This window comes from Ischnura elegans, chromosome 12 (assembly GCF_921293095.1).
Source record: "Ischnura elegans chromosome 12, ioIscEleg1.1, whole genome shotgun sequence".
Classification (NCBI taxonomy): Eukaryota; Metazoa; Arthropoda; class Insecta; order Odonata; family Coenagrionidae; genus Ischnura; species Ischnura elegans.
In genome coordinates, this window is record NC_060257.1 from 57,827,470 (window position 1) to 57,846,298 (window position 18,829).

Sequence of the window (18,829 nt, forward strand, 5' to 3'; positions counted from 1 at the left end):
CAACCTTAAAAAAAATGCAGGAAACCAAAGTACCTAAGGGATAGGTGGTTGGCTAGCTTTTTGCCGTCAGTATTAATATTCTATTCACTGCAAATTCTACATTTATGTAATTTTAGGGATATAATTTTTGTAATTGTCTACACAACCACTCCCATCTATTTTTTTGCATTCCGAGTTCAGTAGATTAGTGGCAGCTGGAATTAAGGATGCTTGTATTCACCTTTTTATGGTCTTAGCAGTGAAGGATTACGGTTTTGATCCACATTTTTACCAAAGATTTAAAAGTATGAACTTTGAATACGATAGGATACATAAAATTTCCTGAAGTGTCCGTTTGAGTGTTGCGGATAGAGTTGATAAGTGCATATTATTTTTATATTCCATGCTTGAGCTAGCTGAACATTGTTATTTTGACAATGACAAGTGAAATGGTCGAGATTTATATATTCCCCTTTGGCTAAACGACTTGATTATTATACTAGACATAAATCAAGTGGTATTCCATTGATATTTGTCATGATGGAGTGAAATGACTCAGAATAGCACTCCATAGGAGCTTTCAAAGGCCTAAATAATTTAGCACTCTGCGTTTAATTTTGGCTACCAGTTTTGGCAGTCAAAAAAATGATAATTTTAGCAATATCATGTAGAATATAGCGGTGTTGACTCATCTTTTGTGTTTTATAAGCATGCATAGTGATTAAATCACTAAGACCTCATGATACTCTCAATGCATTTGCAGTATATAAATGCGTGATGATATCAAATTTGAAGTGAATCTGTATATTTAGGTCAAAGTTTGCCTCAATTTTACTCTCGTTTATTATTCTGTATCATTATTTTTTATAGTGGAATAGATAGTCAGTACATTTCTGAGTATGCTGAAAGATGATGATAAAGTTTATATATTTTCATATATATAACTGAAAAGTCTACTTATTTAGAATCTCAGAATCCAAAGTTTTTGCATGTCGAAAATTTTCGCATGCACAATCAAAATATTTAGATACTCAGGTATTTTATGTTGATCTTTGTTAATGGCTATTTTCTTCTAAGATGGTATTATTTTACTCATAGATTTCAACCAAATTAATTCAATAGTGACTGTAATCATTACTTAACTGTGATGAAGGTACAGTATTATAATTTTTGTTTGATATTGTGTCACTTCATCTGTATAATTTGGTTTTTAATGACAAAGCGATGTATTTAGAGTGCTTTATACTGTATATTATCATATATACTTAATTTTTTGCACTACAGAAGCAAAATTTTATGTAGATAGTTTATATCATGATATTAAGTGGTACTTTTTAAATATAAAGTTATTTGAATTTTTTTGGTTCATCAAATGCTAAGTACAATATATGTATGTATAATTTGTAATATATTTACATTAGTTAATTTTAGAATTTAAGGTGTATTTACCTATCATGTAAATATGTATTTGTCATGTCTCCAGTCTATGCTTAACCCTTGAGATACAGGAAAGATTTTTCCATTGTTTCTTGGGCAACTGTTGGAAAAATGAATGTGTAAATATGTTTGGGTGGCATGTTTGCCTGTTCTCTAGTCCTCCTTTCAGTTTCTTGACCAACCTTCCCCTGTTAAAATTCAAATACAGCAGACTCCCTATTATCCGGCCGCGGTTTCTCCGGGTTGCGGATTATCCGTGCATGATTGTACTCTCGATCAATTTTTTCCGCGATCTTTATAAAAAAATAAAATAGGACCCAAAATCATCGGAATTACTGCATAAATGCCAGGATACACCGCACTTATCATTTCCATCAGAATCCCGTTCGTAAAACGGAAGCGATCGTGCGCCAGCTGCATTCACGGGAGCACCGAGTTCGTGTTTTCCAAGCCTAGCAGTGCGCGAACGCACTTCGGATACACGTCCGGCAGCAGTTGCAACCCGGGCAACTTGTGCGAGACGCAACTGCATAGCGTGGTGCCTGACAATGTAGTTTCCGATGTTGAGCAGTGGTTTTGAAGCATTCGTGCAAACCACCTTTCTGTATCCGCGATCTCACAGGCACGAATGTGTGGATTTCGAAACCAGGCGTTACATGGAGCATTAATTATACGAGTACAACCATGTTATCGCCGTTAAAAAGATCGCGAACTGGCGAAGAAAGCTCTCATTGAGTCCGGGAAGCACTCTAAAATAGCAGAATAACGGCATAAATAATAATATATTGTTTGTTTTATGTCAATTATGTACATTACAAGACATTGGAGTGGAGGTTTGGGTTATCCGCGTTTTCTGATTATTCGTGCCGTCCCTCCTCATCATTAGCCCGGATAATCGGGAGTCTACTGTATTACCAGTTTTAATATTATTTGGATCATTGATTTCACAGTAGGGAGGGAGCTGTGACTTTAGGCCTAAGTTCGTGTCCGTGTTGCATAATTCTCCTCGATGATATAGGGTGTTATTTTGTGAAATAGCTGAATGTTCACGTTGAAGAGGAAGTAATTTTATTTGCTTGTTATTAATTTTTATTAAGAGAAAAAACTATCAAGAGGACCTTTATTATGGAGGGCACACTGGTATTGTAACTTTGGTCATTATAAATAGTGAAATAAGTACAGAGAATTTTATTTATTGCCTCAAGAAATTTAATTTTTTACTTCAACCCTAAAAATAGCTGCTATTGACTTATAATTCTATTGATCATGAAACTTAAGGGAAAGTTGTGAGTGCCCTGTTAAATAATTAGAAATTTCATCTCCGTATTATATTTTGGAGAGACTTTTGGGGTGTTTGACAAAGGTTAGTCTTCGAAATAAAAGTCCTTTTCCTTCTGAATGTATAATGGGCTAAAATTCCTGTGTGGTAGTTGCAAAGATGCAGCCTACCTCTAGTACTTGTAAGTTTCAATTAATGAGTGCTAATTCACTTGGTTATTGATAATTGTCTTTATACTTCATTGTTAAGTGATCAATCCAATCTTTCACAGTTCATGCAGAAATTCCTAATATGTAACTTATGTTGTGTTTAGCTTTTCTTCTCCTATGGATGTAGTGCTGGTCTGTGCACACACCGTAGGAAACCTTTGGATAATCATTCTGGGATGATTTTGTTAATGCCACTGTAATGTTGAGTGAAAGATGCCAGTAGTTGTTAGTGCTTATCATCAAATGTCACTCCTTGTACTTATCTTTTAATTGAAATCATAAATCATTGTGCAAAATGAGTTAAAATTCTATGAGTACATTGTGTTTTCATTGCTTGTTATCATATATACCAGTGGCTAATCTAGCATGATTGAACTGTACACTTCTGTTCATCAAAACTTCTCCCAGCTTCTTAAAACTAATCACTCCTTTGTCCAGGGTTGTGCCAAAATCATTTTTTTCTTTAATATGTTTTTTGCAAACTCTTTACTTTTCTAGATTGAAAGGATTAGCATATAAACAAAGACTGATTTTAAATGTAATACCAGCTCTTTTTGAAGTATGTAGTTGCAATCTTTATGTGCAAGGAGGAAAATCAACCACTAAATGTGTAGGACTTCAATTGTAAAAACAAGGAAAATGTTACAACAAACATTACATTTATTTGTTCATTATGTACAAAGGCAACTTGCAGGTTTTAATACACATTGTATAAATGTTATGTCTCTTAAATCCCTCAGGAGACTTCATTCTCTACATGTGTCAATGTCATTTATTCTTCCCTTACAAATACTTCCAAGTTCTGTATGTAATATAAGGCTGTCTAGATAACATTAACATGATAATCAACATACCAAATAAGCCTTCAAAAACTTTTTAAAATATAGAAACCTGTGTTGCAGTGTGCACAATAAATAATGAAGGAATGGCAGGAAATTTTTTGGTTGCTAGGAAGTGGGTTAATCTCTTAAAGGAATGTATTCTTTAAACACGTCAAATATTCTTCTTCAAATACATTGTAGTTGAATTCTTCTAAAGCAAGGCACTGATAAGTTAAATTATATCTTTAATACTTCTAGGGTTGGAATTTCAGGTATTACTGTTAAATGGGCGTGGGGTAACTGACGTCACTACCTCTACTTGTGAATATAATGGTATGTGATCACCAGGATATATAACTCTTGGAAAGTCGGTGGTTTTTGGGAAACAAGTTTACTTGTTGTGAGAGATGCATCATCTAATGTACTGAAAACTTAGTCGACTGAAAGTGTGTTTTCAGTCACAAGGCACAGAGCATTCATTTTTCTGTGATACCCGAGGATTTAACTAAGAATAAATTCACAGAACAAGTCATTTGTCCGTTGAAAGAATTAAAATAAGACTATCAATCATACAGCTCCTAATCAAGCCAGACAATGCTTCATTGACAAAGGAATTGTATCACAAGAAATCTTGATATCCTACAAGTTATTCGCGAATGATATTCTTTAGAAAGACTACCAGTGAGGGAAGGAAACATAATGTGGCATAAGACATGCTGTGCACCTTAAAGAGGTGGAAGCATGATCAAACTCGCAACTCTCTCAGACCATGGTGATAGAGTAGTTGTGGTGTACTTGTCAGTACCAAGTTGTACCTCAACATGAAGGAAGGAATGTCCTATTCTCTCTTAAATAACGTGTTGGCTGGAAAGGCCATCCCTCCAACTAACCTAATGCAGTTCTCAGAGGGCAAATTTCCTCCACTTAGGGTAAAACCTGGATTCTCTAGATAATACTCTCGTATCTCCTAGCTATTGGTATGCATACTAGGGAGAATGAAAGTTCATTCACCTTGTGTGATAAGTTGAAAAAGAATTGCCCATTTATTTAAGCAAATGCTCAGACCCACACCTTGCATTTGAATTAGGAAAGTGATCCCTAATTTTAACCTGAGCCCTAGCACCAGGTATGAAGCCAAACATTTAGGCGGCAACTCTTAATGGCAAACAGCAATTTATTTATTAGTGAAGTAATTAGGCCCAAAAGAGCACTGCAACATAAACGAATAACTTACAAAATAAATGTGGACCTGCAGACAGCAAAAGAAGCAACAAAGTTGTTACTGCTCAGATGTTAATTATAAATGGCTAGGTAAATCATCCACGATGGAATTACTGTCTACTTCTTTCTAGGCATTAGATAAGGTTTCACCTCTTTTTGGATGAATTATCTTGTAAAGGAAAGATTAGTTCACTGAACGATTCAATCTAATATATTTAAAAATTCATTATTAACTGATTAGGGCATAATAAAATAAGGTTATTTATGGTATTCATAAATTCTCATGAATATTTATGGCCCCAAGTTTTAAATGAAGCAATTTATTCAAATTTTAAAACATGAGTAAGTGTATTCAAGACAAAAAATATCACAAACATTGTAATTGACAAAATTTAAAAAAATTATATCCTACTGTGCAACTTAGAAATTTCTTTGGCATTTACAAATTTTCCCATCCTGCCACAAGTATTAATAAAAATTCTTCATCTTCTACCAACATGAGAAATGCACACGTTGATTGATAAGCAGCTGCTTAGAATTTCAATTAAAATAATCACTGGGAGCTCACCCATTGACATTTTTCACTTAACCATGGGTAAACACTTTGGAAGGTTCAAAAATTATTTATAAGGATTTAAAACAGGAAACGTAATCCAGAAAAGCATGCGAATGTAAGAAAATAAACCCATAGCATTTTACCACCGACTTAAATAAAAATAATTCTTTATATTCAGCTAACAATGCTCCAATTCATGTAGGAAGACAAACAGCAAGGCCTTCAAAAGTCATTAGCTTGTAAGACCTTGGCATATAACCAATAATTATTCTCTTGGATGTTTGAATTTGAGCACATCACAGGGTAGGTTCCTACTTACAAATGTACAATAATTATTCCCAGAATTGCATATAACAGAATAACTCTGCACACCCATATATTCACAGGCACTGTAACTGGCTATAAATGTTACTCTATAGATTTCAGCACAAGTCTAAAAGGACGGGCATGCATGAAACCTTAAAACTTGGTGTATCGCAACAAATGAGCTATTTTCACATCAATCAATGGTGGAAGAGACTGTCAAAAATGGCCTAAATTATGGAACGAAGAAAGTAATAAGTGCACGACGGGTTACCTAAATGCCATGAAAAATAGCTTCCAGCTAGTGAATAGCTGTTAGACTTCATTCCTTGCACTTTCATGACTTTTAAAGTTAAAAATAAACAAGTTTACTAGAAATAGGCACTGCTGTGAAGGTGTAAAACTGGAATGTCTTGCAACTTAAGTAACACTACGGGGCCTAAATGAATTACAATAGTCATGCACATTTCCAATTCATTTCATTAAAATAAATTTTTTAGCATGTCATAAAACTGCATTAGTTCACGCTAAGTTTTTGTCTATTTAGGAGTCACTGAAGTTTCGCATTGACCTCTCATTGAAAAAGAATTGAGATTGGGCCGTAGAAAAAACTTTAAAAAACCTTTTCTTTGACCTTGGTTCATGAAAGAGCTGTCAAAAACTGACGAATTTCCCATGTCTCTACATTCACTGGCAATGTACGATGAGTGGCTATTACAGCATGAAATAAGCCATACAAACAAGAAAATTCCTGAAAACTCTATACATATTTACAAGTAGCAATCCTGAGTCCATGTTATTATGAAGGAACTGCCCATACTATGGGAAAATTTTCAATACTATCCTGATGTGATGTCAAGTGATATTGGCCTTGTTAATTTTGCACACAGGAATAGAACACATAAGTTACCTTGGTTTCTCAATTGGCCTAGTTATCCCTAAATGATTATGAAAATTTATAACTGAGCAAATGTGACCATGAAATGGAAGAGTTACTTAAACCTCTGGCTTGTTAACAGAAAAAGATATTGCAAATGTGGTTAATTTTTGAGACAAAGTAATATGGAAAAAAATATCTCCCAGTAATTTGATGGGCTTGTTCACTTGAATTCTTGACTCATTGCAAGAATTTGAAAAATGTAATAGAGATAAGATTTTAAAAAAAGTGAAAGTTGCCACCTACTCATCATGAGGTGGTGACACCATTAAGAGTTCCGGTTCCTTAGCTCATAAAGGGAAGGAATTGCTATTATGAGTGTAAACAAAAACAAACAATGATATTTAGGAGTCATTGATTTTTTGCCGCAAATAACTCGGGAAGTAAGCAATACATCGAGAAAAAAAATATGGGTCTCTACATTTTGTAAACTTGACAATTTAAAAAAAATTGGTGAACAAGCCCATTGTTATTACCACATGATCCAATTACAAAATGAAAAGAACGAAAAAGGAAAATACAATTAATTAAACCAAGAATTAATGATACCAGCTATTTTAAAGTTAGGAAAAAGTTACTTCTATTAAAAATTTTAATAAATATTTTCATCACTGCAAAATTTCTCAAAACCACGAGAATTCATCTTCCCCAAACTTACAGCTTTGGGCCATTGTTAGGTGTTATAATGCAATAAACCAAGAGCTAGTGGATTCAGTTGGAGTGTCTCTAAAGATACTTTGAGCTGAGGTGGTTGCCTGCACTCAGTTACTCAGCTTAAGTAACATGAACAGATTAACATGGAGCAAATTTTGACACCAATTTCCACAACTCACGGAAAAAAATGAATTTAGGACACTTTACATTCATAATTTTAAAAAATGGGACTATTAATCTTTGTAGCCTCATTGTTGAGGACAGTGAGGTATTCCATGCACATGAGAGATGATTTTCAAATGTAAGGATTTCATATTGAGGATGCACGAGAAACTTCTCAGTCTTGTAGATAGTGAATCCAGAAATTAAGTTCTGATTGATGCACTCCAACAATTCCACTGCCAATACAATTTGTTTGCTCTTTCTTTCAATGGTTACCTTTAGCCCCAGCAGCCATGAGTTCATGGTGTACTAATATGAACGAGCCTCTCCAAGTATGATATGCACGTAGTAGTATTAAGAAGTGGGAAGTAGAGAAGCTGTAAACACTGACATTTTAATCGACAATTTTGGATGTTTGGTAAAGCTGGTTGTACTATCAATTCTGTCCTTGAAACACAAATTCACAACTTTTTCCATCACCAACTTCACTTGATCAGCTTGATGAAAGTATCGCCCGATTGATTTTGATTGATAAGACAAAGTGTGATTTCAACCTATGTCCAAAGACACGTGAGACAACACTAAGTACGCAAGCCTTAATTTTCATCCAAATTAGTTAGCTCCTCAACTTTACAACAGTTCTGGGTTAAACACCTATCACATAGGTTAAACCCAACAAAATTGGGCTGGGAAATAATTGTGCCACTTAACATAATGACATTTTTTTATATAGTAGGGGAGGGAATACTGCCTGAAGATTTCATACAATCAAGCCCATCACAAACTATAAAGCTCAAAACTGTGCTCTCCTACTTTCTCACAATATTTCACCCATCTCCAAACCCATCTTTTCCAATCACACACAAATCCTATGCTTCCCAACTCATGACAGTTTTCCTAAAGGAAAGAGATGGGGAAAAACAGCAAAGCTGCTACGCGTTTCGATTCTCATAACTTCGAAAAGATGGTTGAAAACCTCACATTCACACATTGCAAATCTGAATACATTCCAGCTCATCTTAGCCTTTACCGCTCATATATAACCAAACACTTTTCGACATGTAACCCTGTCTCCACTAGGAAAGAGGCATTGAAAACCTTCCCAATATTGAGCACATATGCTGGCAGGAGAGGAACATGATATAGGAGAAAAATAATGAAGGCCTCTGGAAAGAAAAAAAGCTTATAAAAGGAGAGAAAGGCAGTAGGTACTTTGGCAATACTGTCTTTATAGAGGAATAATAAGGACAAAAATAAAACATCAGGGCAAAGGGAGTTATGATTCATTTCCCTGCAGCACCATCACTGTTTTCTTCTCCTACACAATCTTCATAATCTTCCTCCTGCTGCACTGGCTCACCAACGCGCCATTCAAATGCTGCCCACTCAGCTGGCATATCAAGTAGAAGCAGGTTAAGAAAGTCAAGGGTGCCCAAATGGCTTGCTGCACCAAATCACCCTTATCCGCGCCTCCTTTCACAATTCCAATGTCCGTTGCCACCGAACACCCATGTAACAGATCCTTGCCACCCACCCATACAGCCTGCAGACATCACAAAAAGTACGGAGTCGTCGTGCGAGGTGGGATCACACGTTCCGTGTCGGGCACAGCGTGGAAGATGAGAGGTGACTTGTCTTCGACATTCTTAAACTGAAGGATTGAAGCCACGTTTCCACAGCGGTAGCAGTAATTTGGGGCAGACCACACTGTGACCAATTTATCCTTGAACATGTATTTGTAACCTGAAAATGAAATAATTTCCCACTCACTCGCTGCTATGCGTACACACATGGAATTTCCTCCTAGATTAAGCAAGTTCATAAAGCCTTGTTCACAACTTCACTTGGTGTAATTAAGGAGTTGAAAATTCTGAAGAGCATCTGATGGTTTACAATGACTTTAACACTAAAAGTATCAACATGGCTCACAGTGAGGTCGTAAATTTTTACGCCTGGCAAGTGGTTCAGGCTGACTCAAAATCTTTGTAACAGTTAAATATTTTTACCATATAATGTTTAATACTTAATATCTTAAAGGATGCAATATAAAAAAATAGAATGTTTTCCACACCAGGTAAAATTTACAGCACATCAGTATGATTACCAATGACTTTATATACACACATTTCATAAGGCTAATTGAATCTTTAGTTTTCACCAAAACAGCCATAGTTATTATGGCTAGGTATCTAAAGAAATTTGTTTACAAAATTCACCTCATTTTTTAACACATTCAAAACTTTCGTGCTCTGACATCAATGCAAAATATTATTTCATTAAGACTAAATTTCAGATCGGAGACCCCTGATATCTGTAAAAATCATCAGTGGTTGAGAGGAAGTCAAAGAGTAAGTGCCTCTAGGGTCCTTAAGAGGATGCATCCTGGGTAGTTGCCACAAAGAAAAAAAATTCAGGGGGGAGAGACTAAAGCCCCCAACCCCCAAATTATGCCCCTAGGGGTACCGATGAAGTAATGATACATGCTGACTTCTACTATCCATTAGAGCACCATGAAGTTCAGCTGTAGTGTGGTTGAGGGCAAAGTTGCTGGCATTGTAGTCAGAAGGACAGCAAGATTCCTAAGATGGTTCTGACGATAATAATGGGAACGAGGCATTATACTTAAGGACGACAAATCCAGGGCTGTGCAAAATATAGGCTGAGGAGTATTTGAAATACAAAATACCTTTGACTTGGGAATTTCAAAAACAAACTACAAATTAAAATTTTAAATGCCTTTTAAAATAAAAAATACATTTGTATGGAAACTAAGAGATCTTAACACATTGTGTACGGATGGAGAGAATTCATGTCATTTTTTTCCCGAACGTTCCGGATGGATGACAAAGATTCTCGTCATTTAGGCACGTCAACCTAAACAATTTTAAAGCGTACAACACGTATTCGTTAGTATGTTTTCAGTTGTTGTTCGTTATTCATAATGAATTGATGCATCATGGCGTTTGATTGGGTAACGTTATATTCTAAACATTAGCTTTTTAACCATGTTTAAACCAAAGGCATTACGCCCTAATAGACACATATTTCCAAATCGGCATTCCTAGGAATTTAAATACCCTGGTACGCAACGTGTTAAAAAAATATAACCTGTCTTGACACATTATGGATAGTTGCAAACATGAAAAAACAATTCTAACGATAATGAAGTTATCTCTGAAGCATAATGTTGCAGAAAAGCTATCAGAGCTACTTCAAAAGTTTTTCACGAATGTATTTTTTATTTTAGAATGGGAAAACACAAAACAAATCTGTATATGAAATACAAGATACATTCAGGTCGTGTATTTGAGATATTGCCCAGCCGTAGACAAATTTGAACCACCCAAGAGCAAGCATTGAGAGGAGATAAGAAATTCGGATATACCATACCTTCATGTACTAATTGATGTGCACGGCAGATTAAAGATAGTGAATTTAAATCCATGAACTCATGCGTAACTTGAGCACCAAACAGCCAGCCTGCACCTCTTGGGCTCACAGTCCACTTATCAACATCCTCAGGGTCACTCCACACCAGATCACAAAATGCACCTTAACATAATAATTGAAAAATATTAATAATTGCCATACCAACAGAACACTTGAATCAATCATTTCGAAGCACTACTTTCTCCCTTGAAATGAAACCATAATAATTTACCATGTTTGGAAGGAATATACTGTACACTCTCATGTACCATTCTCCCTAGTGTGCGACACAACCTTTATTTTTGGGCATGACTTGAGGAAAATAATAATTTTGAAAATAGCACAATAAAATGTGTATTATTATCTGTAAAAATGATAAAACTTACATTACTGTAACAAAAAGTGCTCAACTGTTTCCCAGAATATGCAGCAAACTTGCTTTTACAATAAGAAGCCACCAACCTTAGCAACTCGTTTGCACACCATGCACACAAGATAAATGGCAATGACTTCAACTGTACCTTGAGGGTCCGACTAGGTGTGCCAAAACTGGCAGGGAAATATCAAGGCAACAAAATAACAGCTTGTTTGGAGATTGTGGATTTCGTATCCATTACAAGCCTTCCCTATCAATGCCATTAAAAATACTAACCTCTTGAATTAAGTGCACCCAGTTTTGGGTATTGGTAAAGCCTAAACCACACGGTCATTTTTTCCACCCCTCTGAATGATGGCTCCAGTGATAGGTTTTCAGGGACCAAAAGAGTGATTGCTTGACCCATACTTTCTGTATCATACTGTCATTCCCACCGTGCCATTTTTCATTGCTCATTCCGTCATTATCCATTTAAAACTGTTATTCAATTATAAGCCAAGCATGGCATAATAATCACTGTAAGCGGCCGTACATTCTGATTGGCTGAAGGACTGTGCCAGCAATGGTTACAGCAAAAGGACAGAAAAAGGGGCTAGCTGAGTGATGGAGAAACAGATGGGATTCCCAACTCCGGCCATCACAGAAAATGATTGTGTGAACCGGTCATTTTTTTCTGCCATCACAGGGGCGATCTCTGGAGATGTCCGTCGCAAGGGATGGAAAAAAATGACCTTGTGATTCAGACTTAAAAATATGTGCGTAGTACACAAGAAAATACAGTATTGGGGACTTATAAAGTAAAATAGTGGACATATACCCATACAGGGCTTAATTGATCAATCTTAGGTGATATTTACAAAGAAAATAAATCACTGTCCAAGAAAACATGGTGAACATGCATCAATAAGACTTGAAGACCCCCCTGCAGTTAAAATGAGGGCATGTTGAACCGTAGCAAAAGAATAAAATTGAATGCTGGGAAGGCTATTTCTAACTATTGTACATGAAATACCAACATAATTTCAAAAGTAACAACCCTCTTATAAATACCTTCATGAGGAATTTCCTGATTCCTTTCAATAGTCCGAATCTGGTCAAGTGTCCGAATATCAGGAGAAAGACCACCATGCACACATAAAACCTGCTCTTCAATTAACTAAAACAAAAAGGAAAAAGACATGAGATAAGCCCACAGAGTTCAGTTTTTAAGACTTTGATTGCTAATTTATGTTTGAATATGTGCACAAGTGCTATTTTATAGGAGAAAATAATCTAATAGTTATCAGTCAGCTGGATATTGTTCCACAAAATGCTGTGTGAAGACCTGGCTACACGATATATTGACTAAAACAAGTTAAATGTCTAAATGCACACACAATTTAGGTGTTCAGGATCGGAGCATTTAAAATTACATGAATGGAGTTACAACGGGTTCTATTTTCTGTTCCTGCATTCACATAATTGGGAAGTTACATGCGGCATTTTGGTTTTCATTCTCGTGTTTGTGCATTTAGACATAAACTTATACATGTAATATATAATATAACGAGACCTTAAGAACGAACTGTGATCACTTATCTCGAAGAAAAATACACAACCCATGAGACTGTTTCCAGTGGCATGAAATAAGAGAACCATTTGAAAACGTTCAACAAAATCTTTCAAATTGTCACCATTGTTTTGATTATTACGGTCAATAACATATACCTCGAAGTTATATCATTTAGCGTCCCTAATAATATGTTCAAGTGTTTAAGAAAGTGAAAGACTATAATGAAATACCACTTCAAAAATTAGGCAGCACAATCAACTCACAGAAATATGAAGTGGAAAAACAGGAAGAGGATAGAAAAATTTTCAAAAATGTACTGATCAGCTCACAATATCTTCCCAACAGGATTTCTGACAGATGCATAAGAATATCTGTAACTTTGGCCACAACTCTATCATCATGCCTATTATGGCTTATATTGCTATGAACAATAAGTTACATAACGAAGGTACACAATAAAAAACAATGATAAGGAAATGTATTAGTCAGTACATGTGTCATTTGTGCAAAGACCTGTATGATAGCTATATACACCATGGTGTACTTACCGCGGCTATGGTCAGAAGGTCAAAGACTCTACAGCAATACCTCCAGGCATTGGCATTGCCGTATTTTTTCTGGCATTCATCTAGAGAGTAATAATAAGAAAATCAATTGGCCAATTAAGGCAGTATTAATTGCAGGCGTAATTCGTAATTACATTTTCCCTCCCATTACAGCAAATTTATATACAAAAAAGATTATACTTATTATTAGTTATTAATACAAAAAAACTAAGTCGCCAAAATGTGTAATTCGCACATTACAGTTTTATCGCCATTTACAACATCTGCCTATATCAATGATATTAAAGAAATGTCATATGCACAGTCAGTTAAAAGGATTTCGACATTAAGATGTTTCCGTGCTTAAAATATCTAATGAGAACTATTTAAAACTCACCATAAAATCCATATACTTGTGTGATCTGTCGCGACTCGTGATTCCCACGCAACAATGTTATTCGATCCGGCCACTTGGCTTTTAACGTTAATAGTCGGGTAAATGTCTCCAAAGAATAGTAGCCTCTGTCAACAAAATCCCCCATGAATATGTAATTTGTATCTGGAACTTGTCCACCTTTCCTAAAAAGCTCTTCAAGGTCATAAAACTGAAAACAAATAGTTAATAATGAATCGTTTGAGCACAATGAAGTACTATATATAGACTTCACACTGAAAGGATAATTACCTGACCATGAATATCACCACAAACAGTAACAGGAGTGGAAACAGGATGAATATTTGATTCTTCGAGAAGGTAATCGCACACCATATCACATAATTTCTGAAATACATAAACCGCCAAATCAGTTGAAGTTGAGGGTGTAAACTTGGTTGTAAACTTAAAATGAAACAGTAAAATCGCGTGAACATAATGTAAAATTTCACTCTTATGCATGAATATAAACACCTTGGGTGTTTAAGAAGCTAACCGAAACGTAATCAACCAAAATATTTAAAAAACAATGATACAGAGGCTCATGGGCACAAAATACTGTTCTGAACAAGTGGTTAACGTATTTTAACAGAAAGATACCCCAGCAAAATCTCCACACCGATTACGGTACAAAATACGGCTAATTGATGTCATTTTCTCATAAATTGACTTGCCTTTAAATCATTTTCAGGGAGGTATTTACATTCTTTCGCTATATCAATCCACTTGTCCAATTCCGACATCTTGGGTAACTAGACCTCACAACTAGCGCCACAGAGGTGAAAAAGAGATGAACTACTTGAACCACTCAAAACACGGTTAATTGTGAAAGACGTTGAAGATTATCTCTGAATTATGTTCATTATTACCTCCATATATATAGACAAAAATAAAAATTTGTGAAAATAAGAATATTATAATCAGTTTTATCGCAAATATTGAGTATTTAATGATGTGAAGTCACTAATATAAATTTCGTATGTACTTTGTTTTCAGCAGCATAATCAACTTTAATAATCACGCCCAAATCTTGTGGTAGTCAGTGTAAAAACGTAATAATTACTCGTTTTCTCATTTATTTTCCTATGGGGGACTTGATGATGACCATTTAAAGCTTCAGGCTTCATCTCTTCCGTGTTCTATGATGATAGGTCATGGAAGTGTTTGGGCAATCTTATGAAAACATTTACTACAAAAGTATGTCTAATTTTTCTGTTAACCCAATAAAACAGTACTTTCGCCTTGCCTAGACACAGAAATCGTTTTCATGAGGTTCTGAGGAAGGGGCTTAGTAGTCTTTCTTCTGCGCACGCTCTGTTCACGATCTTGCACATATTGATTGAAAGTCTATGGGTCAATCTTTACGCTATGCGAAAACTGATGCGACCCACTTTTTAACTCGTTTTTCAAATGATGACGATTAAAGTCATCTTTGTGTAATTTAAATTTTCTGTCATCGGTATTTATAATTGGTTTTACAGGGCAAGCGTTAACGAAGAAGAGAATGTCCTTCCTAGATCCACTCTCAACGTAGGGCAATCTTCGATCTGAAACGGCCGGGCGACGGGGAGCATTGTGGGAAATAAGCCTTCCATCTTGGTATTCCGTACCGTGTCGGCTGGAGGCCTAGGACGGCGGAAGGGGTGTCGAGAATTTCAGACGGGATAACAAGGAGGGCGTAAATTAAGATATTGTAAAGATGTCGGGGAATACGGGGATGGAGCAACTCATCCCCATTGTAAATAAACTTCAAGATGCATTTACCCAGTTGGGAGTTAATATGCAATTGGACTTACCACAAATCGCTGTGGTAGGTGGGCAGAGTGCTGGTAAAAGTTCTGTGCTAGAAAATTTTGTGGGAAGGTAAGTGTTCATTATTACTGTTAAGTTTTGTATTTCATATTTAACAGGCCTAATAATTCTTTGCTATCAATTTTCATCTGTCGACAAACGTGATTTTAAACTTAACGGTTTTTGACGTACGCAAACCAGTGACAGCTCCCTTGTATGAGTCATTTATCGTGATTTCACATCTCTCTAGGGATTTTTTGCCAAGAGGATCGGGGATAGTGACACGAAGACCTCTTATTTTGCAGCTAATCAACAGTAGCATAGGCAAGTTATCTAGTGCAGTTCATTTGACGATTGTTTTGTCTCTTCGTCTTTGGGTGTTTGTTGATAACACCGTTTTGTACTTCAATCTTTTTCAGAATATGCCGAATTTCTTCATTGCAAGGGCAAAAAATTCACTGATTTTGATGAAGTACGCAAGGAAATCGAAGGGGAAACGGATCGAGTGACGGGTACTAACAAGGGATTATCTCCCATTCCAATAAACCTTCGTGTGTATTCGCCAAACGGTAAGTGGAGCATTTTTTAGACAATTTTCAAGGTTCTCTTTGGATGTGATATGGCGTTAGTTTTCTATGGAAGAAGAATTTTCATAATCAGTATTTTTTTCGTCCCATTAATCGTTTATCTGTCCGTAATTATCCTAACCAAGTATTTCCAAGAATTCTCGGAATGAGATGGCGGTATGTTTTTATCCCCCTACGTATTCATTTATACAGGGTTCAATAGTTAAATGTCAAGATATTGGCGGAAGTAACGTTTTAATTGACACACAGTATGGGTGTTCCCTTTAGGTCTTGACCGTTCCTTTAGAGGTAACGTGCGTCAGGAGTATTTCCGCAATAAATTCCCATCGTTCAAAATATTTGGTGCATTTGGTAATTGTACCAAATTCGACGCCAATATTTATTAACTTTATTCTGAAACTTAGAGAATGAGTCCACTAATTTTATTGATGGCAGATGCCAGTAAATGTCAGTCATTATTTTCCTAAATATTCCTTAGTTGACATTGATTAGTATTGATTACTCCAGGTCTTATAAAATGGTCTTAATTTAATTTTTTGCTTATCATAGCAATGAATTTGATGCCAGTAAGTGATGCATCACCAATTAAAAATTCCTATTTGCACTACTGCATCAGTTCCACGAATTTTTTATTCACCGTCTCTTCATATGTAGATTTGTGCCATAAAATTACTATTGATTTGCATAGATGTAATATTTATTAGTGTCATACCAGGAAGGTGCATCGACAGTGAAATGTCAGTTTCTGACAGGTGGTAGTCATCAATCAGGGATAAATTAAATTGGTTTTAAGTTATAGAGGTGGCTTCTTACCTATCTCAGGAAGGTATTTTATGTTACAATGGTAAATGATTATTATTACTTGTAAATATTTTCTAATTCAACCTCCTCCGATGTTATAGCAGAGCACATTTAGTGGACTTTACAATAGTGACTGATTTTTTTTTCTAATACACCCTATAATTTGAATCTTTGAATTGGGGTACCTGTAAGAAAAGAGACAACACAAACGCTTTGATTTTGGTGTACAATTATTTTAAATATTGTGGTTGTTGTTTAACGTTGGGTGATGTGGTGTGTAACTATTTTCAAAGTGATGACTAAGTCATTGGGGTCAATCGGATGCAAAATTGCAATTTTTTTAAGAATTCGGTAGATTGGAATAAAATATAAGTTATGATAAAAACTTCTCCTTCATTCAGTCATTCTCGCTTTAATTTTCAAGTAGGGTCATTCCATGTCTGTTCACCCAGGCATGGCACCCACCGTCTCGGATTTTAATGAAATTTTTGTCACTAGCTACAATCACCTATCTAATGACCCATATAAAATATATACTCTCTCACCCTCACAGTGTGCAAGATATGAGGAGTCGAAGTTTGAGATGTTTGTTCAGAAGTGGCGCTAGTGGTGCACGGAGGCAGAAAAAAAGTAAAACTTGAAATGCTCATAGTGGCAGTCAAAACACCACCATTTTTATTTCACAGTATATTGGAGCACATATTAACCTTCAATAAAAAAAAATTGGATGAGTTAACTACTCTGCCTTTTGGTGATAATTCTGAAAATATGAAGTAATGTTTTTGACCTAAAAAAATCGGTTAATTAACAACTGTTGACATCATCTTGGCTTACATAGCAATGCAAGGGGAATAAAAGAAATTACTATGGAAACTGTGTACTTGGATAGACAAGGGGTCAAAATTTCATTCAAATATATTTTGTGGTTTCTGAGTTATGAATTTTTACCCAGTGCCCTGCACTCTGGAATTTGACTCCCACTAGCGCCACGTGTGAGCAAACATCTCAAACTTCGACTCCTCATATCTTGCAAACTATGAGGGTGAGAGAGGAAATATTTGATATGGGTCATTAGATAGGTGATTGTAGCTAGTGACAAAAATTTCATTAAAATCCGAGACGGTGGGTGTCATTTTGAAAATTTCTGGGTGATTTGACGTGGAATGACCCAGTAAGGAAATGTGATGGTTGCCGCCCACTTGTTGGAAAGTTTTGGTTTATTAACTAGTTGAGGGTGAACCTCATGCTGAGGGATATAATTGCTCTCAAGAGTGTTAACAGAAATGAAATAGGTGAGGTGGCGCTGAAATGCAGTTACCTTCTCTGTAGGAATTCATGATATCATCAACTTGACCAGCAAAAAGGCCATCAATTTTTTAGCCTCAAGTAGCTTGAGAAGTAGGAATGAAAAACAGAAAAAATAGCTCTCTTAATTTTTCAAATTGGTCGTGAATTTGTCGTTATTGATTGAAAATTGAGTTCTTAGAATTTGGAAGTGCAAAATTAACATTGATTATTGAGTATTTATTCTGGTACCAAGTATGTTCTGTGAGATTGGTATCATATTTTCAGCTGATTTGGGTGTATCACTTCAGTGTCATTGGCTCAGTCCCACCCACCTCTAATCGACTTAAACCTCTATTCCACCAATTTTGCTTGTTCATGACTTATATTCTTACCAAATGACTCACCACTTCTTCCGTATGGGTTAATGAACCACAGATCTAATGACACCATCAACTCGTGAAAAGTGGGCA

At 35.8% G+C, this 18,829-nt stretch overlaps 2 protein-coding genes across 10 annotated transcripts in view; one reads left to right on the forward strand and one right to left on the reverse strand.

Annotated features, from left to right (window-relative positions):
* Positions 1-3,546: 3,546 nt before the first annotated feature.
* LOC124169292 (serine/threonine-protein phosphatase 6 catalytic subunit) lies at positions 3,547-14,670 on the reverse strand. The gene is made up of 7 exons (XM_046547858.1): positions 14,568-14,670; positions 14,146-14,241; positions 13,858-14,065; positions 13,464-13,543; positions 12,414-12,519; positions 10,949-11,110; positions 3,547-9,301 (listed from the first exon to the last, which is right to left on the reverse strand). The coding sequence occupies exons 1-7, from the start codon at positions 14,634-14,636 to the stop codon at positions 9,111-9,113; spliced, it is 912 nt and encodes a 303-aa protein (XP_046403814.1). The 5' UTR covers positions 14,637-14,670; the 3' UTR covers positions 3,547-9,110.
* Positions 14,671-15,249: 579 nt separating this feature from the next.
* Positions 15,250-18,829, forward strand: part of LOC124169221 (dynamin) — a 72,207-nt gene continuing 68,627 nt past the window's right edge. For 4 of the 9 annotated variants that reach the window (XM_046547747.1, XM_046547748.1, XM_046547749.1 and 1 more), the window contains exons 1-3: positions 15,251-15,756; positions 15,935-16,008; positions 16,104-16,253. In XM_046547747.1, coding sequence (XP_046403703.1) covers positions 15,593-15,756; positions 15,935-16,008; positions 16,104-16,253 — 388 coding nt within the window. In that variant the 5' untranslated portion in view covers positions 15,251-15,592. Of the gene's footprint in view, positions 15,757-15,934; positions 16,009-16,103; positions 16,254-18,829 lie in introns of all 9 variants that reach the window. The other 5 variants (XM_046547745.1, XM_046547750.1, XM_046547746.1 and 2 more) reach the window with 2 other exon arrangements.